Here is a 25,141-nt window from a genome sequence, read left to right as displayed (position 1 = left end):
CAGTACAAGAAAAACACACAAGGTGAGCTGCACTAATGACATGTGATGAACCGACCTCAGGATGGCTCAACAAGTTACACTGACTGGTGTACAGAAATGAGCCCAGACACCGCCTGAATTTTAAGTGAGGTACACAGAGACACTGGCACCTGCTGGGTGAGTCCACATACCTCAGGCAGGAATTCCTGACCATGGGCTGATCCTGAGCAGACAGAGGGAGGCGGGGCATTGGGAACCCACAGGAAGCCTCGCGGCTTCAGCGCACAGGAGAGAAGGATGCCAAGTAGCCCAGTTCTGCTACTTCCACACTGTCTCACTCGTTCTCGCCAGGAAGAGGAGCTAAGACCCACGCTCCCTTATCTCATAGAGCAAGTGTCCAGCTCTCTGCTGCAGGTGGCAATAAGCAAATAGTGCCTCAGGAATTTAAAGGGTTATTTTTCATACACGTACTTGTGAAAGACAGTTAGAGACACAGAATTTGCCTCCAGAGAAAGTGCCCAGCCTGCTGGTACTTGTCTCCAGGCCTTTGAATACATCCCAGAGAGCTACTGGCCCAGCTGCCCCTTTGAACAGAGAAGCAGCAGCCACGAGGCATGGAAACAGTGGGGTTGCCCAAATTTACGTGAAGCTTAGCCCTGAGGTCAGACAGAAAACTGCCACGTGAGAAGGCTCCACGCAGCACAGTGAGCTGCCATCAGAAATATCCAGGCACCTCTGCTCAGAAGTTCAGCCTGAGTTTTGGAAGCAACTCACTTCTCCCCAGAGAGCATGCAAGTTTCTAGTTGCTTCTGAAGGTGGGTCAAGTGATACCCAGACAGGCTTCATGATATAAAGTTGCAGTCTATATCTCTCAGCTTCTTTTTTTTTTTTAAGTTCATTTTTTTATTTTGAGAGAGAGAGAGCAAGTGCACAAGTGGGGGAAGGGCAGAAAGAAGGAGAGACAGAATCCCAGGTAGGCTCTGCACCATCAGCACAGAGCCCAATGCAGGGCTCAAACTCACAAAATATGAGATCGTGACCTGAGCCAAGATCAAGAGTCGGACGCTCAACCGACTGCACCATCCAGGCACCCCTATATTTCTTATCTTCTAAAGTCTAAGCGAAATTGTGGCAGGACTCACATTTTTATATTGGGCAGTACTGTCTTCCATAGAACATGGGTGCAGTCAATAAAGAGCATAAAAGAGAATTCACCCTGTAAATGATTACACAACTGCACAAAGTGCTAATGGATCAATGGATACACCATATGCACCGGAGATAAAGCACAGAGAAAAGGATCAGAGGTTGGTTGGAGATTAGTACTGATTTTTTTTTTAAGTCCAATTAGCTCAAGTAAAATAGAAAGGACACTTCCCTTTAAGGGTTCTCTCACACAGCTGCACTCTCTTCTCCAGCCAGTAGATGTCACCCATCAGCTTACAAAGCGTCACTCACCGCTTTCTTCTGGATGAAAAGTTGTGCGTCTTTCAGATGGCCAGCAATGTTCTCACACAGGCGTTTCCTCTCCTCTTCATTCAGTACCTTCGTATAGAAGGCCCGCACCTGCTCAGTGAAAATGCACAGTGCAGAGAATCAAATAACCAGTTTATCATGAACAAAACTCACCTGATGTGCCACGTTTGAAATGAAAAAGATTTTAGAATTTAAGGATAATTTAAATTCTAGTTAAAACTGTTGTTTGTGCGGTGTTCTTCACTTTGTTTTAAGCAAAACAGAAAGAATTCAGTTGATCAGAGCCCACAACTCTTTCTTCATAATGTCGTGTTTAGTCAGCGTTTATAAATCTTTTATAAACAAAAGACCATATAGTCTACAATTAAGAATCCCACCACACCTTAACATTGCCAAGTCGGAGTGGGCAAGTGGTCATCAGATGGAAAGTCAGCACAATACAACCTTTGTTCAATTCACCCAGAACCACAGAGGGAAAACTCTCAATCATTAATATAATATGCTTAGATTTCAGAAGCCAAGCCTTCTTGGAGAAGACACGGGGTCCCTGGGTGGCTCAGTCAGTTGAGCACCTGACTCTTGATTTCAGCTCAGGTTGTGATCTCAGGGTCATGAGATTGAGCCCCGCACTGGGATTCTGTCTCTGCCTCTCTCTCTGCTCCTCTCTGTACTCTCTCTCGCTCTCTCTAAAATAAATAAAATGAAAAAACTTTTTTTAAAGAAGATACAAGTTAATAACAATATTTTGTTTATATTGTTGAGCTCACCTCTAAAATGAATATCAATAGATTAAAATGGAAAATTGGAGCTTAGTATTGGTATAGGAGCCCTAACGGACTTGCTCATTTCTGAAACCAACCATTTCAAGGTAATAGTTATGATTTTATTCTACTATTTCATTCATTCAATCAACCAATACTTATTTATTGAGTACCTATAATGTACCAAGCACTGTTCTATGTATTTTCTATGAATGTTTATAAAGTCCAAAATATCAAATTCATAAAATTCAAAATGTTCATAATTTTTCTAAGTATGTTATGAAATATTGAGCCATAAAAACATTTTTTAAAAATTTGAACATTTACATTTGATACCAAAGTTTAAAAATCCAACTTTGGTATGATGACATCCAATCACAGTACTGCATTTTGGGGACTTTTCTCAGATCTCTCCCTCAATTCACTAATTCTCTCTTTAGCTATATCTAACATATTGTTTAATCATCAACTGAGTCCCTATATCCATTAAATTTTTATTTGAAAAGCTGTACTTTTTGTTTCTAAAAATATCTATGTGGTTCTTTCTTAAATCTATTTGTTTTTGTTTTCTCACATCCTATTCTTATCTTGTAAATCATATTGCTTTCTGTATCTCCTTTAATACTGTATATGTGCCTATTTTAGAGCCCTTTTAGATTATTCTATCATGTGTATGATTCTTCCGTCTATCGCGTGTGCAGTTTCTCAGGGTGCTGGATTTCCCTACATGTATTGTAATTTCTCCCTGTGACTCATATTCAACAAGAGTTTTCTGCAGAACCAACAACCGTATCCAAATTATGAAGGTGTCTTGTGATTTTTTTTCACCATCTCTGCAGAGGCCTAGCAGGGTTCACTGTTATTTCTCAGTTCAGGGCTTCTAGATGATTCTAAGTGGAACAAGAATACAGAGACCTCACCTGAGAGGAGAGGAGCGGAAGAGAGGGACCCCCAATTCCTCAGGAAATCTAGAGCCCACATGCTTTCAAGCTGCAGCCTCAGTCTGGTGGGTAGTTTTTCCAATGGAGTGCGGGTTCCCGGCTCTCATCATGTCAAGAGCCCAGTTCTAGCTCTCTGCAATACAAGGGGCCTGAAGCCTAAACTCCTAGCCTCTTAGAGTCAAAATAGGGTCTGGTTACTCACCATGACACATATACCTTCAATGTCCACACACTGTTGTGATTTCAAGAGATTTAATTTTGTTAGCTCTACTGCTTTTTAAAAAAAATTTTAAATCTAACATGTCTGTGTGTGATGAGCGTCCCATCAATCACCAACAAACTAAAAGGGATTCGGTCTTGCAATTTCAGTAGTGTGCTGGGGCCCACTTGCTCATGAGAGCAGGTGGTCATCTTTTTAGGAATTTTGTGAACTATTAACCAGAGCCGTTATTAAAAATTCAATTATATAAACTTACAATTAAGTAAATTATAAACAAAAATAATCAACTCCCAAAATATATGCTTTCATAATTAATACGTATTACCTATGCTCCTGAGGTTATTTGTGGCTACTGTATCTCTACAGTGGAAATACTGAACATCATGTCATTATATACACATCTCTATGTATACATATACGTGCCGTTCAAATAAAGGTATCTCCAAAGTGAATTAATTCATGCACTTAAATATCTTTTATTTGGAACCCACATTTATAAATCGAAAAACTAGATAGAAGTTCTATTCTAATTTAAATGCTAAGTTTAACACCAGCTACCCAGAGTTCTTAAGGCAACTAGACTCTTAATTTCATTCTTTTCTTGTGTAAGGTATAAGCTGTATCAGACACATTAATGAGGAGGCTGCTCTTCAAAGTCAAAGGATCTCTTGCAGCGCATCCACAGAGAGAACGGCTCTTCGGCAGCCATAGGGGATTGGAAAGAGGATGGGTACTTCACCCAGGGCAGTCAACCAGAGGCTGGCCAAAGGCCAGTCATGCAAGCTGAGTGAAAAGATCAACCAAATGAATCTGACTTCCTCTCTCCAGAAACTGATAAATAAGTATTAAGAGAGAAAGAGAGTGAAAAATGGTCAAAAAAAAAAAAAAAAGTGCTAACATGGGGAAAGAAGCCATAAAGAAGAGTTAGGCCATGGTCACAGCAAGCCACAGCAATGTTAAAACAGAAGCTAGGAGGTGGTGAGGAGAAACTCTGGAGGATATGGTGAGAATAAGAAATCGGTCCTAGAAAACAGAAGGTGACAGGTGGAGAGCAGTGGAGTAACATGAACGGAGGGCCCTACAGTAGAAACACACACACATTTGCTACCGAGGCTTCTAGAGCTGTTGTGAATCAAGTTCCAGCCCCTTCAATCTGGGCTGTCCTGACTAGCTTCTTAAATGTGGTCGTACTTAAGCCTTATTTGCCCATTTCTTACATTCCTATGTGTTGCTGCTTTCCCAATGGCCCCTAGCTATATAATCCCTTCAATAAAATTTTGAGGAGCTGAAATTGAGTCTCCATACCTCGTAGTGAAGGAGCACAGTAACATAGCTCTTCAACTTCATCTAATAAAGGGACTGATTCATCATTAGAGATGTCTTCCATGAATTCGACTTAAGCTATATCAGACACTTCAGGAGGGGAAACATATGCAGACACTAACAAGGAAACTGATCTAGGGACTCTCCTGGCTGACAAAGAAGTCATTACCTGAGTGACATTGTCTTCGTTGGCACTGTTGAAGCGCTGCACATCCGGAGAACACCGGCTGCTATGTTCAATGGCATAATGCTGCTCTTGGGGAGCACTAAAGCTATTGGGGTAATAATTTGGAGCACCACCTTCAAAAGAAAACCATACGGGTTCACTTAAGGAGATGAAAACTGAAGTAAGTCTGCAAACAATGTACTAAGACATAATTCAAGGGTCAATTTACACATACGTGTATATACACAGGGCACATGCACGCATATATACACATACAATGCATATACATGCCACATTCATGCTATTTTTAAGGTCTTCTGCTTAGCTACAGGCAGGACTCAGGTTCTTAGAGAATAATGCCACCTTCCAAATGCTCCCATGGGCAGGCTCACTCTGGGTCTTACTGAAGAGATTGCCAGTTTGCTTGAACACTTCAAGGGGTCTGACCTTTACAATCCTCTGATGCTCACCAGGATGAATACATTCATACAGGTTTAATCTGGCCCCCGTAGGGGATGAGACCCATAAACACATTTCAAATCTGAGAATTTCATTTGGGCTTGAGCTCAATTCAAACACCAAATCACAGAATTTTTTAGAGCAACTGAAAGTTGCTCTGCTCCTTCAATCTACAGACATACAAACTGGGCCCTGAGCTATTAACTGCCTGCCACAAGGTCACGTGATAGTGGCAGAGCTGGGGTCTGCAATCCTTTTTGTTCCTTCTACTGCACCATCTTCCCATTCCAGAGCTCAACTTCACTCTTCCTTCAAGGTTTTTAAGATTCCCGGAGTCTCTTTCCTTTACTGACTATGACTTTATTCAGCTCTAGCTTCACTTTCACTTCCCTCCATAGATGAATAAAAAAGGATTTTCAAAAACATTTGATATTTCAGGTATGGCAGCACTCATTTATCTGGACTTCTAGAAAAAATAATAATAAAATGCAATCAAAACATTTTTTATAACTTCTGGAATAAATGAAAAGGCTTTTTTTTTTTTTTTTCCATTTTGGTATATTTATTTTCCTAACAGCTTTGACTGGTATTAGCTGAAGCTTGAATTATCTGAGCACAGGCTGCCTAAATAGGAGTGGCCTAGAAACATATTAAGTGTTTTGAAGAAACCAGTCTGAGCTTGGAATTTTAACCAGCTCACTGCCAGAATAGATTATCCAGAGTGAATAATCAAGAGGCATGACACTGATCAAGGTACCAAGTGCATGTAGGAAGGAGAAAGGCACCATACTATTATGGAGCCCAATTATTAGCCCTGGGAATTCATTCTATGCCAGCCTCATCCATATCAAAGGCGATGTGCTCCGACAACCAGCCCAGCTGCCACAGTGATCTTCTGCACTGCGAATTAGCTCTTTGAAATGCACCCATTTGGATGATTTTAAAATTGTATTTCCAAATAAGTTCTGACCTTTACTCAAAGTGGGAGTTATTTTCAAGTCTTTGACTACTGGGAACAATTAAGCTCTTTCATCACACCTCAAGAGCACAACCCAAAGGCTTGGCTTTTCAAACTGGGCAAAGGGTGTGTCAAAATGTATCCTTAAGTAGTTTTTTCATACATATGCCATTATAATGGTAAACAAGAATGATAGACATGAAACAGGTACTAATTAATGAGGTTCTGAAACCTACATGAACCTCTCTGATACACACAGTCTCAATAACAAAAGGACTGAGGAATATGAAAGAAAAAAATCACTTTAGAATAAAAATACAGAAGACAGACACAGGAAGTAGCAATTACTTTGGATAATAACACACCCCGTTAGCCGTATAAACCTCAGAAAGCAGAAGTATTGCAAATGCCTAATATAATCAGTTACTGAGCAAGTAAACTTGTTAAATACACAGAAAAGGCTTAGTCATGGTGATAACAAATGCAAGGCACTAAATCATATAAACAAAACAATCTTAAGCATATAAAAAATAGTCACAGAAAAAAATACAGCCGGATATAGAGCAAAATGCAATAGTTGTAGCCTCTGAGTGTTGGGGCCATATGTGGGTTTTTCTTCTCTTTTCTCTTCTTTCTCTTATATTTTCTAAATTTTCTTTAGGACACAATGTATTATTATTGTCATAGAAAAGTCAACGTTGAATATAGCCATGTATGTCTATAAATATTTAGTAGTAAAATTTCTGAAGGGATCAATGTAAGCACCCTATTACTAAAATAAATGTATCCTAAATAGAAAACAAAAATAAAATTAAAATCTATATTAAACTAGAAAATATTATAAGGAAAAAACATTAATCAAACACTAACTAATTAGAACAAGTAATCACAAATAGAGGCTGTTGGTACATGGCACCAAAAACAGTAGTTAAAAGAAAAAAAATCGTAAATTCGATAAATAAGCTCCAGAAGACAAAATGATGCACTACAGTGTCACCTCACCAGTTGATTTACGTGAATTCAGCTTCATTCAGTTAGTAAAAAAAGGTGAGGGAGAATCCCTGGACTTACTCTGTGTCCCTTATCTAACCTGCCCCGTCTGCTCTATATTCTTAGCTACATTTGCTCCTCCAGGGCCCCAGCAAAGTATGAAGAGAAACAAGAAACACGAGCTCTCAGCTTTTGCACTTCCAAGAGTCTAAGTCCTAGTGAATTAAGAAACTGTCCGCTTTGTGAAGGCTAAATTGAATGCTACTCAAGGAGAGCCAGTGTGGGAAGGAGTTTTCGCCCTGCCTTTCCCTATCAGATGGACAGCAAGTACAAATGTGAGATGGGAACTGTCAATAAAACCTATCACACAGATAAAGTATACAGATAAACTTCCTTTGCTTCATAGAGCAGAAGGTCCCCTGGGTCCTCTTCACAGAGCAGGACTCTGCAAACCNCCCCCCCCGCCCCCTCCCTGCTCCGCGGGGCCCTCTGCCTTCCCCGGCTGAGCCGGATGTCTTAGGCCTACCCTGATTGTCCAGCATGCACATGGGGCCGTCACGCTGGTAGTTGGCCACTCGAGCACGGAAAGGACAGTTCACGGGTATCTGAAGATAGTTGGGCCCCAGGCGGTGGCGGTGGGTGTCAGGATAGGCAAAAAGGCGGCCCTACAGTTATAAATGAAACAGGCATTGGCTGTGTGCGGTAACAAACAAACAAACAGAACAGAACGGTCTATAAACTTCATTCTAAACTCTGTAGCACAAAGCACTCAGTACGGGGTTACTATAAAGCCCTGCTTATCCCCTGAAGACAGCAACGTTTCTGCTCTTATGAAATGAGTTCTTCCTAAATGAACAGTCTTCCATCTTCCTCGTCACACAGCCGAACGACTCACAAATCTTCACACCTGTTCTAGGTAAGCACTCCTTTGTCTTTTCTCAAAGAACAAGTTAGTGTCCTGTCTTATACCGCTTCCTACTCTCAGAGACATATCACATCGTAGCCAACTAACTGGAGTCCCACTAACTGGAATTTATGTCCTTCTCACTGTGATCTGGGTTACCACTATGGATGACCCTGGAAAATGTATTAACGTGACCTTGTTGAAAGGTAACTGAAGACACTGTCCGTCACCAGACAACTACCACTACCCTTGATTAGTTCTCATTAGAGTAATTTCAAAGTCCTCCTCACTGGCTCCCCCCTTCCCGCCCCTCCTCCAGCATTATCGTCCTACGCATTCCTGCCACAGGAATTGGCCTAAGGCCCCACACAGATTACATTACTTACCTACCCAAAAATCCTTAAACGTTTCCCCCTGGTCACCAAGCAGCTAATGACGTATTACAGTCCCTCCCTGCTGCATGGTCCCTCACATGCTCCAAAGCATTAGAACTCACAGCCAATGACTTAAGTTGTGGAAAAGGGGCACCTGGGTGGCTCAGTCAGTTAAGGCTCCAGTCATGATCTCACAGTTTCTGGGTTTGGGCCCCGCGTTGGGTTCTGTGCTGACAGCTCAGAGCCTGGAGCCTGCTTTAGATTCTGAGTCTCCCTCTCTCTCTGCCCCTTCCCCGCTCATGCTCTGACTCTCTCTATCTCAAAAATAAATAAAACATTAAAAAAAAAAAGAAGTTGTGGAAAAATTGGGCTAGGGACTGCACCTACTAAATAAAACCCTCTCACTTTCTAAACACACTTTTAAACAGAGATATAAAGACAGCACGTTAAAATATAAAATGCGTGTTTGCCACAACCACAGTACTGATAGAAATTATATGACTCCTGTGGGGCGCCTGGGTGGCTTAGTCGGTTAAGCGTCCGACTTTCGCTTAGGTCATGATCTCGCGGTTCGTGGGTTCGAGCCCCGCGTCGGGCTCTGTGCTGACTGCCAGCTCAGAGCCTGGAGCCTGTTTCGGTCTGTGACTCCCTCTCTCTCTGACCCTCCCCTGCTCACGCTGTCTCTCTCTCTCTTAGAAGTAAATAAAACATTAAAAAAAAAAAGAAATTATATGACTCATCCATATAATTCAATTCACTCATGTAATTGAATGGTTTGCATTTATCATCTTTTCTCAGGACTCTCTTCCTGACAGTTTCAATGACATGGCCTAGACATTTGCTTTTTGTTGTTGCAGAGAACATCTATTTGATTTGTGGTCCCTTTCCCTGGGCCGAGGCCTCCAGCCAATGCTTCAACGCTCTTCTAACCAGATGATTCAGTGTTGTCAACTGTCTCCATGTCTCACTGTGGTCCCAGAGACCCATGGTGACCCGGGTTGTGAAAAGAATTTCGATAATATTTGTTCTTCAGCCTGTTTCCTCAATACCAGGGTTATGCAGTCTAAGCTCTACCCATTGCCAAGGTCATGCCTTGGCAAATCCCAGTAACCTCCTTCACATGGTCCAGCCCCCTGCCCACCCCAGGGAGTGGAGGTGAGGGGCCCAGGGTCATGCTGTCTTGGCTTCCTTTCCTCTCCATTTTCAACACAGGCACTTCTGCCTGTCGTCTGTAATCCGCGTGGCCTGCCTTCTCTCTTCCCTAACCCCTAGGTCTCTCTTGCTCTGTGTGTCACCAGCTGGAGCGACGCTACCTGATCGCAGATCACGTTTCTCAAAACTGAAGAAACCTTCTTTTCCTAAATGGGATAGCTGTACAAACTTCTACTTAAGCACTGAAGTCCCCTCTGACATATGCTCAATGGACCCAATCCTACATCTTCTACTTCAGGAAAAAGTGACTGTTTACAGTTTTAATACACCCACCACGGTCCACCACTGTACCTATACTCAGGTCTCTCTCCTGCCCCATTTTATTTCTGTTGAAAACTGAAATCCTATCCATCCTTCAAAAGCTATCTCAAATGCTACCTCGTTCTCAAAACTTTGTCATCATCCTCCTAACAGACAAGATTTCTCCTGATTCACAAGGCATTCTGCTATATATTATAGTTGTTATTTTGTGTCTTTATATCTGCTGTAGCAGCTGGGGCAGTCTGCTACACACAAAGGTATTCAATTCGTAGCAGTTAAATTGAAATGAAAGCTAACAAAAAACTTATTTGCTATAAAAGTCTCAGATGTTCCCAATGTCAAATCAAACAAGATGCTATTAAAAAAAAAAAAAAAAAAAACAGGGTATCTTAGCTTGTCTCCATGGAGAGAGACACGTGAACTGGACTTGGATGTTTATGTAAGAAGCAATCACCTGTCACTATGGTCCGATCTAGGGTAATGATCTTTAACCTCGGTATCATGGTCAGAGTCCAAAAACACAAGAGATTGATTTACTTACTAATTATCAGGCCAATTATTTTCCTACTGATTTCTGCCCCCTAAAAGATTATTGATTTACTCACTAATTATTAGGCCAATTATTTTCCTACTGATTTCTGGCCCCTCAAAAAATTATTTTTCCCTATTTGTACTTTTTTTTTCAATGTTTATTTACTCTTAAGGGGTGTGAAGAGGCACAGAGAGAGGGAGAGAGAATCCCAAGCAGGCTTCGAGCTTTGTCAGGGCAAAGCCTGAAGTGGGGCTCGATCCCATGAACTTAGAGATCATGACAGGAGCCGAAATCAAGAGTCGGATGCTTAACCAAGTGAGCCACCCAGGTACCCCTACTCTTTCTACTCTTGAAAGAGCAGAGTGGAAGGTGATTTAAAAATAAATAGTGAACGAGTAGGAACATTACTGAGACAAATGGTTAAATTAACCCACTGCCATCAATCTATGGCAACATACATTTAGTTCATAAAAACCATCTTCATTCTCCTTTTACAGATGGAAAAAATCATGCATCGCCATGGGAGAAGAAATGAATCAAGTTATACCGACCAAGGTGTTATAATCAGGAAACAATATTCCCTCCCATCAGTTACAGATGGAACAGAGAGTTCTTTACTCTACAGATACCTGAGGCATTTCTAATGTAACTTCTAAATTAAGAGACTAAATGTCAAAGTCTGAACGTGCTGAAGGACTTTACTATGAAATCTGCTTTATACTGTAATACTGTAATCTAAGAATGCTTCAGTCAGACCCACAGGAACTAAGGAAACTAAGGACTTAGATGAAAATTTAAGTGATGTTTTAGTTAATTCTTCATATAAAAGTTATGGCCACATTACACCGTGCGTGTGTGTGTGTGTGTGTGTGTGTGTACATGCATGTATACATGTATGCTCCTGGCTGGGAACATCTCAACCCACTGGGTTTACCTGAAGCATTTTGTCAGGGCTGGGCTCGATGCCAGGTGGCATGTTGCTTGGGTCAAACGCCATCTGTTCAACCTCAGCGAAGTAATTCACTGGATTCCGGTTTAAGACCAGTTTACCAACTGGGATAAGAGGGTAGTCCTTGTGAGGCCAAACCTAAAATTAAATGTCATATTCACAATTACCAGGCAACCAACTACAGCCAATTAAAGTACTCATTAAAAGTATCAGCCTTCTAAGATAATGAAGTCAACGATAACAAGTGATAACAGCAATTTTTTAATCCAACAAAATGAAATGAACTTAAACTGAGTGCACTGGCTGATTCTTTCACAACAGTTAACGGTTAATATTGACATCTACCCCGGGCAAAAGTACATCAACTTTTCGAGATCTGTTCCCTGCTAAAAACAATGTATCAAGCCACCTATGTGAATTCAATGAACTCCACAAATGGGAACTAGAAGTGAGATGCACAGATTAAAGAACTCCAAAGCGGTGCCGTTTTGTACCTGACTTCTCTATCATTATGAACGCTTGACCGGAATCTGTAAAATTAGGTACAAAGAGACTTAAAAAAGAAAACAATTTGGTTGTCAACGGACTCACCTTGGTGACATCAAATGGATTAAATGGAAAGGCTTCTGCCTCACTGAACTTCATGACCTGGATATAAAAAGTCCAGGAGGGGTAGTTGCCTGTGGCAATGGCATTGAAAAGGTCCCGGAGGCCGTAGTCAGGATCTTCCTGGGAAAGTCTTGCTGCATCTTCAACAGAAAGGTTTTTGATGCCCTGGTCAGTCTGCAGAAGGAGACAAAGAAGCTCGCACCGAAACATACTGGCAAAGTTACGGAACTTGAATCAGTTACACATTGAAGAGGATGAGTAATGCTACCCAAGACTGGACTTTCCTTGTGACAAGTCCACCGTTCAACTCTGACCCAAATATGAATTGATCAACAAGAAATTCTACTTGGTTATCCTGATTCTTTTAAATGTGCAGGGAATCTGTATACACATTTCATATTTAAAATTAGTTCTCTCTTTCCCTTTCTGTACCCTGCATTATTTGAATTTAACTCTTAACATATAGTGGACTTTCAACTTCTCACCCATAATAAGAATGTCGTGATACTGTCTTCAAAAAGCCAAACTTTTTGGCGTAACATAAACATAACATAAAATGTACCATTTTAAAGTGTCCAATTCAGGGGTGCCNAGAACTTTCAATAATATGAGAGCAAGTCACAGTTATCTAGAAGAGGGAAGATTTGAATTCAGACTAGTCTCACTGCAAAGCGACCAACGTGCGGAAACACCAGACAAGGTCACTCAGTCCTGCTCTCAGTGGCTCTACACTTTTCCCTTTGGCACTGACAAGCCCATGGGTCAACTGTTTCTTAAAACTGTTCCCTGCCAAAGATTATAGATCCAAGTTATAAGTATAAAGAGGGGAGACAGTCTTCCTGTTTGATAGACCTACATAAGTTGTTCAGATAAAGATTAAAACCGGTCAGAAGGAAACAACACATCTTGGGATAGATACCATAAAGAGGGAGACTATATTTGTCCTGAGTCCACTTCTGTCTGTGCTTATTTTAGCAGCAGTATTTGGAATCATGTTCTTAGGCAACCAGAGGTTTTTTAAATAACCTTCTAGAGTTCTCTGAGAATACTGCTTGTTGTAACAAATGCCAAGATCATAGTAAGAGAGAGCCCTTTAAAACACTTCAGTTAATTTAAATGTTCTCAAAGCTTCCCCTGAAGGTAACTTATTTCATATCATTATATAAAGGAAATGAAAAAAACAGAACTTTTATTTTCTTACGTTTGTAACTGATTTTACTTTTTTCCCGGTTCAAAATATACCCTTGATAAGTGCTGAATAAATGGATGTATGAGTTAAAAAGTTAGAAGAAATGTTTCTGGAAAGACAGCACCAGACATTGAAAGTAATGGTGAGACTGGTATTACAGCCAGGAATGCCCCGTTTCTGCCTCTGTCCCCTCCTGGACCACAAAAGGTATCTATGCTCAAAACGATGACTCAGGGGTACAAAAGGCAAAGCAACATAACACTTCACTGTTTGCTAAAGCTTGACTCCTGAACTCCAGCAAAGAAGTCTAGAAAGCCAGGCTAAATGTGCTAGAAAACTCCTTTCATACAGCCTAAAGGCCTGTATTATCTCCTTACATTTGAGCCCAAGCCAAAACCTTAGGTCTTCTCTCTCCGGGAAGAATGGATATGCACCTGGCAGCCCCAGAAACATTAAACCAGAGAACCAGCAGGGAAGGAGCATTTTCCCAAATATTTACACATTGCTCCCAGGACTCAGAAGGAGAAGAAAGCTTGACCATGGCCAGCAGCTGTGTGTTCCTACCCTCTGGCCACATGGAAAGAGGGGACCAAAGAGAGCCCATGTGGTTCCCCTAACTGGGCAGCACACCCCTGCTCATTTGGGTGGAGCCAGCAGAAGAGTCATGGTCCTGGGCAACTGGATCAGTACTTCTCAGCCTTCGGAGTGGATGTCAGGTGGGAGGGGCCTTGACCTCTGCCCAACCCTTAAGAGAAGTAAGGAGACATGGGTGGTGGGGAGCTTTGTCCCTTCTTCCCCAAAGGCAACACGTACCTTATAATGGAATTTGCAATAAACTGCCTCTCCACTCGCATTAACCAGCTTGAAAGTATGTGATCCATATCCATTCATGTGTCTGTGTCCATCTGGAATCCCTCGATCACTGAACAAGAAGGAAACCTAAGGAACAGAAAAGTAAATAAAGCCTAAAATTTTTCAGTTTCAATCAAAACATCCTAGATTCTTAAGACATTCCTAAGTTTCTAAAAAATCTCTTAATGACATAGAACACACTAACCAAGTACCTACAGGAAAGATTATCGTTAGTATCACGTATACAGAATAACAAGAATTTCAAAGCAGAATGATACATAAATCATTAGCCTTATGGCTCAAAATTCTATAAAGGAAAGCAAAAACGAATCTGAAAACTAACTTGTTGGTCGAAATCTATTTCAACAATAAACATGTTTGGTACCACTTTTCCCTTCTTTCCCTGATACAAAGAGCTTTACATCATACTGAAGACTTTAATCCTTAATGTTGTTAAATATCAATTGATAATGCTTCTAGCATCATTGAAGGTCTTTGAATGGGGGAAGATTAACAAACACAGATTGTAAAACTCTTCAAGATCAAGCAATCTGAGGAAGCCTCCCCAAAAGAAAGTCAGAAACCAAGTTCAATGAGAGAGCCAACACTGGAGAAATGCCTTATGAGGCATAATTAACGGGTCTCTCAAGGGTGACATGTTCTAATACAGTGGAAAAGAAGAGCTCCCACCTGATGAAGAGACTCGGGGCGCAGGCTCCAGAAGTCCCAGACCATGTCCGGATCCTTCAGGTGCGTTTGAGGGTTTCTCTTTTGACTGTGGATAAAGGACGGAAACTAAAAACAGAAAGAGAAAAAAATCCAAAAATTAAGTTTAGAGGAATTAAGGTGTCTTATATTATACACTGCCTATTGTGAGGTATATGGATTAGAATTCTGAATAGTATAATCCCAGAATTTCACACTGACAAACCCTAAAATGAAATTTACCTGCTACATGTTCCCAGGACAAAGTGCCTCTTTTTATTAATCTTCCAGGCTCTACATGGAAAACTGGACAATACCCACTAAGTCAGTGAATCTTGAACTGAAAACCAACGGTAATTGTTATTTGATCTTATAAAAAGATACTAAATACAGAAAAATGGGCCTCATTTTTTAAATGTTTACTAATATCTTTGAAGGAGAGAGAGACAGAGTGTGAGCAAGGGAGGGGCAGAGAGAGAGGGAGACACAGAATCCAAAGCAGGCTCCAGGCTCTGAGCTGTCAGCACAGAGCCCAGCGTGGGGCCAGAACCCACGAACCACGAGAGCATGACCTGAGCCGGAGTCAGAGGCTCAACCGACTGAGCCACCCAGGCACCCCAGAAAAATGTGCTTTAAAAGGCAATCCGACCAACCCAAATTCTCTTCTTTCTGCTTTTCCCAAGGCCTCTCCTCAAAGGACGGTCAAAACAGAACACTGTATGAAATCAATTTAAATCAACAGACATTTGTAGAGTGCGAGATGCTTTATCACCTACCAGTATGGCATCCCTGATGAAAAATATGGGAGTGTTATTTCCAACAAGATCCCAATTACCATCCTCTGTGTAAAATTTCACTGCAAACCCTCGAGGATCACGAACTGTGTCGGCTGAGCCCGACTCTCCAGCTAGAAGGTTCAAATGGGAAAAATGAGGCCTAAGACAGAGTACCTGGCAACCAAGAAGCTTAAAGTCATAAAAAAAAATACTAGGAGCTATGCTTTCCAACCCACTTCCTAGAAGGAAATAAGTTACTTAAGTGCCTGGGCTATTACTTCTACTACCTGCCAGCTAATTCAGTCTACAAATTAAACAAAAGAATTAATTGAGATTAAGAAGAGAGTACATAACTGTAAAAGCTGAAAAGACTATCCATTTAACATAAGCTAGATTTGTTCAAACAGATAATTAAAATTTTAATTAAAATAAAGGAGGAAAATAATTATAAAGAGTAAGGTGGTAAACAAATCAGTGAGTTGTCAAAATTATGAGGTTTGTGTTAAGAAAATGAGTTAAAATATAGATTCTTATTCTTCATGTCATTTATTTTTGCATCCACAGTTATTTTAAAAATGCACAGAGACTAAGACAGAAACAGAATTATTCATGCACGCGGTGTGTTCAGATGCAGTTGACAGATCTAATTCTTACTAGCGCTACTGAAAAAATCATTTAACCACTGGAAATAGAAATAACCCCACCCTGCAAAGCAGATCTACAGATGAGATTACAGATAATGTCTGTAAAGTGCCCAACCATGGATGGCACGGAGTTAATTCCCAAAAAAGGGTAGCTGTTGTGGTTACTGAATAAGCTTCCCACTCTACGTTTCCATCTGAGGCAACCACTTGTGGGAAAGTTCTTTCCAAATGTCACAGAATTGCAGAGGTGGCCTCTGCCTAAGTGTGATTTCCTAAGACCTCAACAAACAGACTTAAAAGTAACTTCCTGCATGTCTCGAAATATTCTTTCTACTGTAAAACCTGGTATAATTTGGAGAAGTGGGTTTTTTTTTTTCTATCTTCTAATATACGTCTTTCGAAATGAAGTTATAAATGCCCCCAAATAAGGGACAGGGTTGAGTTACACAGTGCCGGTCAAGCAAACTAATGAACTTACCCACAGTGGAGAATCGAACCGCAATGGGAGTCCTCTTTCCAATATGCTCAAACACCTTGGCTTTGCAGTATTTGGTAATGTCATGCGTGACCTCGAAGTAGCCAAAAGCTCCTAATGAGAAAGACACAGAAACCCTTATCGTGAGACCATCACAGACCCTTGGGTCCCCAATAGGCAGCTAGGTGACAAGAGAGGCTGATGGTTTGGCCCTGGCCTTCTGGGAGCTTCCGAGATGACGGGAGAAGGGGAGATAGATGTCCAAACACAAAATGATGGGGGCAGGACGCAAAGCCCTCTTATCACTCAGTAGTAACCCAAGCGCTACACAGCTGGGGCTGAGAAGAAGGAGAGATGAGTAGGGGTGGAAGTAGCGGGTCAAGCCTGACCCAAGGACACAGGGCCTGAGGCGGCCTTGAAGTACAGATAGGACCCAGGAGAGGAAGGGAAGAACAGGGAGAAGAGGAGAAAACACAGGCAAAGAAAGAATAGAAAAAACACAAATAGGACCCCACAGGCCAAACAACAAACTGAAGAGCATACCAAAGTCATGATGGAAAAGCCACACAGAAAAAGCTGAAGGGGACGGAAGAAATAAAAAAACAAAAACAAAAACAGAAAGTTCTAACTGGGAGTGCAAGCAAGCAGCTAGGAGGAAAGCTTGTTCTTGCTTTCCATCAAGCTTTCTTGTCCAACTGAGGAAGATTACTTTCATTTTTAGTAAGATGAAGCATTTTACATAAAGTGTTCAAGCCAGAGAATTAACCACCATTTAATGACTAGCTCCTCTCCTGACAGACATTTTTTTCCCTTTCTCCCTAGAATGGAGCTTTGCTGCTTCTATTAAAGGGGAGCTCCAATCCTGTGAAAAGTAAATTATAACCCAGGTGTTATGAAATTATCCTTTCACAGCAAATAAACACAGCTCTCACCTGCGCCTTTAGCATGCACGACTCTCTCAGGAATTCGTTCCCGGTCAAAGTGAGCCATTTCATCAGTGAAAACCACATCCTGAACAAGAAGGGGCCCCCGGGGCCCTGCCGTAATAACATTCAGTTTGTCTCCAACTGGATTGCCGGCCCCAGTGGTCAGGACGTCAGGTTTCTAAAGTGAACAAAAACAAAAGAACACAACAGTGTGCAGGAGAGTCAGTACAATACACTGCAAGAGGGCACGCCGCTTTCCAAATTTTTATACCTTCTGCTCCAGCTCTTTTTAAATTTCCTGTGTCCAAAGTGCTGAAAGCCTACAAGATATGCCATTGCCTGAAATGTATAGGCCAGTCTCAGAAACTCTTGAAAAATCTCAAAACCAATCTGCTAAGAAATGCGCTCTGGGGGCGCCTGGGTGGCTCAGTCAGTTAAGCGTACAACTTCGGCTCAGGTCATGATCTCACAGTTCATGGGTTCGAGCCCTGTGTCAGGCTCTGTGCTGACAGCTCAGAGCCTGGAGCCTGTCTTCACATTCTGTGTCCCCCTCTCTCTCTGACCCGCCCCTACTCATGCTGTCTCTATCTCGCTCTCAAAAATAAATAAAACATTTAAAAAAAAAAAAGAAGAAGAAGAAGAAGAAAAGAAATCTGCTCTGAAGAGAAGGAAGATGGCTCACCACCCTGCCACCTCGCTCCGCCGCTGCTCTGGATACAGCCACCAGTGGGCTCGAAACCCCCAGATGGGGATCCCCCTGAAGGGATCATACGTGCTTAACACTGAATGTCCAAAATGATAGTGAGAAGACAGTCTCCGGGGAAGCCATGCTGGTTAATGCCTGCAGAGGCTTCACGACTGTTCCAGAAGTCAAAGTGGGCCCATCCTGCAAAGCGCACTCATTTCTCTCAAGCAGCACACACCAGGCCCCTGCAATATCTCCTTTCAATTCCAAAACAAAAAAAACCCAAAAAGTCAATGGCTTTTATTGTCACTGAAAATAAACTGCTCCTGGTCGGATTACAGTATGAATTTGCTAAAGATGTCAAAGGTCCCTGAAATGGGATAGGTTATTTCACTGTAATAAAGAATTCATTTTAATCCACTCAATTCCCCAATTATCAGTTACATCAGAAGCCTCTCAGCTGCCCCTTCTCTGGGATGGGACCAGTAGTATGTTCTAAGTAGTGATACAGCTCTTAGCATCATCTTGCTTCATGGTCATACCCTCTGCTCTTGACCAGAGACAACTGTCTCTCTACTGTCTTTCCTCCCTGGCAGCTGGGAAACCAGGGGAGATGTGTGGGTGAAGCAGAGCTAAGCCACCTCCATTCTGGGAGAACAAGTCAAAAAGGTCTAGGGATGGAAGTTCACAGTACCAGCTTCACGTGCCCAGAAAAGCACTATGCACAGACTTTTCACAAGACTGAAGTAGAGTGTGTTACTTTATTCTCAAGGCACAGCTGCTCTGAGTATTAAAATAAAGTCACTACCTGTCTCTTCTCTAGAAGGAGATAAGAGAGGAGAGGGGTCACTTTAAAAACTATAAAAATACCACGAGCTCTCTGGGAAAATGCACTGAATAAGGGAGACCTTGGAATCTGCAGAATTAATAAACAAGACCCATACACACACTAGGATAACCCCCCACCCCCACCCACTTTTAGTCACACGGAAATGGGAAGAGCCCAACATGGAGCCATGGAGAAACTATGATCCCTGGGTCCAACTTCCAGTTCTGTGTATGTACTAGCCTATCACCTACTATTTCTGAGTCTCACCTTTTCATCTGTAAAATGGGCAAGAAACAACTACCTCCTAAAGTTAACAAATGCATGAATTAAAAGTGCTAAGTTCAGGGGCACCTGGGTGGCTCAGTCGGTTAAGCATCCGACTTCAGCTCAGGTCATGATCCCATGGTTCATGAGTTCGAGCCCCACATCGGGCTCTGTGCTGACAGCCAGCTCAGAGCCTGGAGCCTATTTCCAGTTCTGTGTCTCCCTCTCTCTCTGACCCTTCCCTGCTCCTGCTGTCTCTCTCTCTCTCAGAAATAAATAAAACATTTTTAAAAATTTTTTTAAAAAGTGCTAAGTTCATACCAAATGAGGGCCCACACAACATATACACATGCTAACATTTTGCTGGCTGTGTGAAAGTGATCTGATAGAAGAAGCAAAGCATTTTAGGTTTCTTGTTCTAACAACCACGACACATGTGTAGGCATCCATTCAGACTCTCTCACCGGACCCCTTCCCCCTTCCAGCTGCAAACTCTCCCAAATGTAAGAAAATTTAAGAGTCTAATCAGCAGATACCACCCAATCATGCCACTCTTTTTGAAGATACACATGTACTAATACATGGGATACTAGATACTTTTTTTTATCATTTAAAGTAGAGGGGCAGTTGGGTGGCTCAGTTGGTTAGGCATCTGACTTTGGCTCAGGTCATGATCCCACAGTTTGCGGGTTCAAGCCCCACGTCAAGCTCTGTGCTGACAGCTCAGAGCCTGGAGCCTGCTTCAGATTCTGTGTCTTTCTCTTTCTCTCTGCCCCTCCCCTGCTCATGCTATGTTTCCCTCAAAAATGAATAAATGGTAAAAAAAATTTTTTTAAAGGAAAAAAAATAAAGTAGAAACCGAGGAGAGCCTGGGTCGTTCAGTTGGTTAAGCATCTGACTCTTGATCTCTGCTCAGGTCATGATCTCATCATTCATGGTATTGAGTCCCATGTCAAGCTGTGGGCTGACAGCACGGAGCCTGTTTAGGATTCTCTCTCTCTCTCTCTCTCTCTCTCTCTCTCTCTCTCTCTCCCCCTCTCCCTCTCCCTCTCTCTCTTTCAAATAAACTTTAAAAGAAAAGTAGAAAATGAATCAGAAAAAGGAAGAGAGAAATTGCACAACTTCACCTTTAGTTTAAACCTAAGTCCTTGATTTTCAACTATGGCTGTCACTGGAATCACCTGTGGAGTTGTTGTTATTGTTGTTTTTGGTTTTGTTTTAGAGAGTGAGTGTGAGCGGGGAAGACGGGCAGAGGGAGAGAATCGTAAGCCTTAAGCAGGCTCCATGCTCAGCACAGAGCCCACCACAGGGCTCCAGCCCACGAGCCTGAGATCATGGGATCGTGACCTGAGCCAAAATCAAGAGTCAGACACTCAACCAACTAAGCCACCCAGGCGCTCCACCTGGGAAGATTTTTAATGCATACTGATAGCGGGCTCATCTACCTGGAGATTTCTGATACACTTAGTCTGCATGAGGCCCGGGCATCAGGATTGTTTTGAGCTCCCCAGGTGATTCCTAAGTGAAGCCAAGATTAAGAACCACTGACTCAAAGCTTTGGGATGATCTACAATTAAAATAATGAAAGAGTCTGAGCAAATAATTTGTCCACACCTTCCCGTGCTCTTTTTGACAGACATAGTACTAAAGGAAATCTAAATCTATAAATAAATAGAGGAGACATCGCATAAAGGAGAAAAGTACGACAGGAGATACCAAGAAGCTCCGGAAAAGGAAAGGTGAACAGGTCGGAGTGTCATGTATAGCCCTCCGTCATTCATGGAAGTGATAAAACCACATCACATGTCCCCTCCTGCAGACCAGGTCAGAGTGATGTGGTCAAGAATAAAAACCATGCCCAGAGGAGCACATGCACAGTAAGGTGGATGAATCAATGGCTGAGTAAAGAAGTGAAGAACGAGACGGCCTCACCTGATGGCCTGGATTCACAGAAACTTGGGAGCAGGAATGCTTGGGAGCGGGAATGCCGGAATTTTCCCGCCCTTCCGCCTCCCTCCCACCCAGTGCAGGAATGTCCTCCACAACACCAATCAAGCTAAGAAATGAAACCTGGCTGTCTAAGTTACAAACGTAGCACCCAGCCTCTCTTCTTTGCTCTAACGTATCAATGGTCCTAATTTTTAACAGCTTTCCTCATATACACTAATGTACTTGTCATCTGCCTTCAAAATGTGACAGAAAAAGCTTCCAGTGGGTCAGCAATACAGCAGGGAGGCCGAAGGGAGGGCAAAGACTAGAAGAAAAAGATCCTCAACTTCAGGGGCTTGTTTAGGGCAACATTAGATGGAAGAAACCGACCTGAACAAAAGAGAAGAGGGCATTTATTAGAAGGTGAGGAGAAGGATGCCATGTATTTGCTGAGATGAAAAGAGTTAATGCAATGAAGCTGTATTAAATAAAATGAGGAGTGGGGCTGGGGAATGGACCATGGAAAGCAAATTTTTAAAAAATAACTTCTGAAAAAAAGTACAAGACTTTAGAGAAATTTCTAAGATAACAATAGCTCAGTGTGAGCTGAGGTCTTGCCTCAAAGGTCTTCTTCTCTCACCTTTACGGTATGAGTAAGCAAAAATGGACACTCAGAACCCAAGGCAAAAAGGGAAGAAAATGCATCTGCTTGCCTCAAGGGGTGCTATATTCCAATTATGACTCCAAAAATACTACCAAGTAAGCAAGTGAATCAGCTCCCTAGCTTCCCTTTCCTACTCTCTAGGAATATTTAGAGTCAGGAAGAAAGTGTACATTAAGATTTGGACTAAATTCACCCACCAACCTTCCAGAAATGTTTACAGAGCACCTACTATGAGTTAGGTGCTAGGGATTCCAACAGCAAACATCAACATCCCTGCTCTCATGAAGCTCTCACATGCTACGGGGGGATGGGGGGGGAGGGCTAAGTGTTATATTATTTACAGCAGCAAAAGCCTACAGATAGCTTAACTATCTTAAATATCCAAAAATAGAGGAACAGTTCATAAATAATGGCATATCCATAAAATGAAATATTATGCCATCATTAAGAATTTCACCCACGGAAAAAATTTAATTAACAACGAAACTACCATAGCGTTTAAGCGATATAATTATAGGTGATTTTAATTTTCTTCAGATTTTTTTTTTTTTAAGATTGATACACCAAAAATATGGCCACTAAACAATGACCAAAGCGGGGGGGCAGGGTGGAGGAACATGTATGTGCCCATGACCATGACCGTGAGGGAGCTAGACTCTGAAGAGGGACAGGGTGAGACAGAGCACGAGGGACAACACCATCCTCTCACAAGGAAGAGAAAAGGCCGCGACAGAGAAAGAACACGAGGAGGAGGGAAGAAACAGAAGCCTGTCATGGACTCCAGGACAGAGACTTTCGGGAGAGAAGCCAAGAGAGGCACTTGCTGCACTCAGATCACATGGAATGAGGACCAAACAGAGGCTTCTGGTCTCGGAAACCTGGGGGCCTCTGGTGACCAGTCCCATGACAGTTTTAATGGTAAGTAAAATAACAAAACAGAGAACCACTGACCAATGACAGTATGACTTGAACCAAAGGATATGAGGTGCCAACTGGGTGCCTCTGAGGTCCTATTAATAAAGGATTCTGAAAACTGTCTTTGGCTTTAAATCGGTGACACTGGAGGTGAAAGTTACACTGAGCAGGCCAAGCAACGCAGGGGAGGGAAGGAAGCAGAGGTTATGAATGCAGTCTTTCTAGAATGTCAGTGAGAAAAGGAGGTGGGGGAGAGGTGGTGCGTCAGAAAGAAGGCCGTGAACGCCCCTGTCCAGTTGCACGGTCAGCTCCGTGCATCGGGCACTGCGATCAACCCCACTGTAAATACAATTTGTTTTTGTTCTTGTGTAGGGCAAACCTCCAGCAATCTCCAGCGTTTAGAATACTTTTGAACTAGGAAGTGGCAAGCGGTGAAAGCCGGCCCTCCCGGGGCTACGAAAAACCACAGAAATATCCAGGAAGGGAAGACCTGCAAGAGGACGCCTGGGAAGAGGAGTGCGGTCACGTGAAGCCTCTCCCCGTACAAGCTGAGAAGGGCAGGCGGACAGGAGGGGACCAAAGGATAGAAGAAGGGGGGATGATTGGGGCGCCTGGGTGGCTTAGTCGGTTAAGCGTCCGACTTTCGCTCAGGTCATGATCTCGCGGTTCGTGGGTTCAGGCCCCGCGTCGGGCTCTGTGCTGACGGCCAGCTCAGAGCCTGGAGGCTGTTTCAGTCTGTGACTCCCTCTCTCTGGCCCTCCCATGCTCGCGCTGTCTCTCTCTCTCTCTCTCCTAGAAATAAATAAAACATTAAAAAAAAAAAGAAGAAGGGGGGATGAAGAGCCCACAAACAGCAGGGCCAGCAGCTGCCTGAGGAGGCTGAGGTCAGCGACGGCGCGGCGGGCTTCACACAGATGCTGGGAGACCAACAGCTGGAGGGACAAAGAAGTCCAAGCTGTCTGCAGGTCAAGGACACAAAAAGCAGCCACAGAGCACGTGGCTCACATGAGAAGCTCAACCATCTCAACAAGGTCCCCTCCTGGAGGTGTCCAGAGGCTGCAGTTTTTTGACCAGGGGCCCCTCATTCAACTGGACATTGTCCTCCCTGTCCCCACAGGCCACAGAGCCTGGCAAGAGGAAGTTCTAGGTTCTGCACAAACAACAGTACAGGCTACAGTGTTGGAAAAGGGAGGGCAGAGGCCCCTGCAGGATAGTGAGTGAGGCAGAACCACATCACGGCCACACCCTGCAGCCTGTACCCTTGCTTCTTAAAAGCAACAGAAAAAGATACAACATCTCACGATGCCAGCTCTGTGCTTGCTCTAGTAAGAGGATGGAGGTGGCCATTTCGGGTCCAAAGTTCATCAAGAAGAAGGGGCGCCTGGGTGGCTTAGTTGGTTAAGCGTCTGACTTTCGCTTGGGTCATGATCTCGCGGTTCGTGGGTTCGAGCCCCGCGTCGGGCTCTGTGCTGACTGCCAGCTCGGAGCCTGGAGCCTATTTCAGAGTCTGTGACTCCCTCTCTCTCTGACCCTCCCCTGCTCACACTGTCTCTCTCTCTCTCCCCTAGAAATAAATAAAACATTAAAAAAAAAAAAGTTCATCAAGAAGGGCAGAGAATCAACGCAGTTGGCAGAACTGTACAGAACTCCTAATTTCCCTTTGTAACCACCATTTTCGAAGCACCTACCGTTGGATAAAGGCAAGGCTTTATCCAACCTACCTCTGCCTAAGTCCCCTCACTTAAGCCTCCAATAATCCAGTGAGACACATGTTATTATTCCCATTTAATGGGTGATGTGGTATGATCAGAGACTTTGATTTTATACAGATTTCAATGTCGGAGCACAGGTTTACTTGTTACATATGAGACGCAGGATGAGCAAAGAGATTTCTTCCAACTTGCTGATCATTATGTTGTTGTGGTGGTGGTGGTGGTGGTTTTTAAAGTCAGATCACTTAAGAACTGGAATTTTTTAACAACAGAAAAGCTTTTCATTGCTGGATAATTAATTCTAAGAGCTTGCTCACTCTCTTGCTCGCTCTCTCTCTCCCTCTCTCTCAGGAAAAGCAGCATTTGTACCTGTTCAGGTGTTTACATCTTTCTGGCTGCCAATTATTCCTCACATTCACATACAGTTCTCCTGAACCACTCTTCCTGCCTTCACCCCTACAC

General features: G+C 42.8%; 1 protein-coding gene across 1 annotated transcript in view; it reads right to left on the bottom strand.

The window, feature by feature from the left end:
* Positions 1-25,141, bottom strand: part of CAT (catalase) — a 34,761-nt gene that overhangs the window by 1,038 nt on the left and 8,582 nt on the right. The window contains exons 2-11 of the mRNA XM_077777486.1: positions 17,688-17,859; positions 16,759-16,869; positions 15,637-15,767; positions 14,846-14,950; positions 14,117-14,242; positions 12,097-12,288; positions 11,491-11,643; positions 7,800-7,938; positions 4,870-5,000; positions 1,438-1,545 (exon numbers count right to left, since the gene is read on the bottom strand). Of these exons, the coding sequence (XP_077633612.1) occupies positions 1,438-1,545; positions 4,870-5,000; positions 7,800-7,938; positions 11,491-11,643; positions 12,097-12,288; positions 14,117-14,242; positions 14,846-14,950; positions 15,637-15,767; positions 16,759-16,869; positions 17,688-17,859 (1,368 nt within the window). The remainder of the gene's footprint in view (positions 1-1,437; positions 1,546-4,869; positions 5,001-7,799; positions 7,939-11,490; positions 11,644-12,096; positions 12,289-14,116; positions 14,243-14,845; positions 14,951-15,636; positions 15,768-16,758; positions 16,870-17,687; positions 17,860-25,141) is intronic.

This window comes from Crocuta crocuta, unplaced genomic scaffold, assembly GCF_008692635.1.
Source record: "Crocuta crocuta isolate KB4526 unplaced genomic scaffold, BGI_CrCroc_1.0 scaffold384, whole genome shotgun sequence".
NCBI lineage: Eukaryota > Metazoa > Chordata > Mammalia > Carnivora > Hyaenidae > Crocuta > Crocuta crocuta.
The sequence above is the reverse complement of the archived record's forward strand: the minus strand, read 5'-3'. Positions and strand labels throughout refer to the sequence as shown.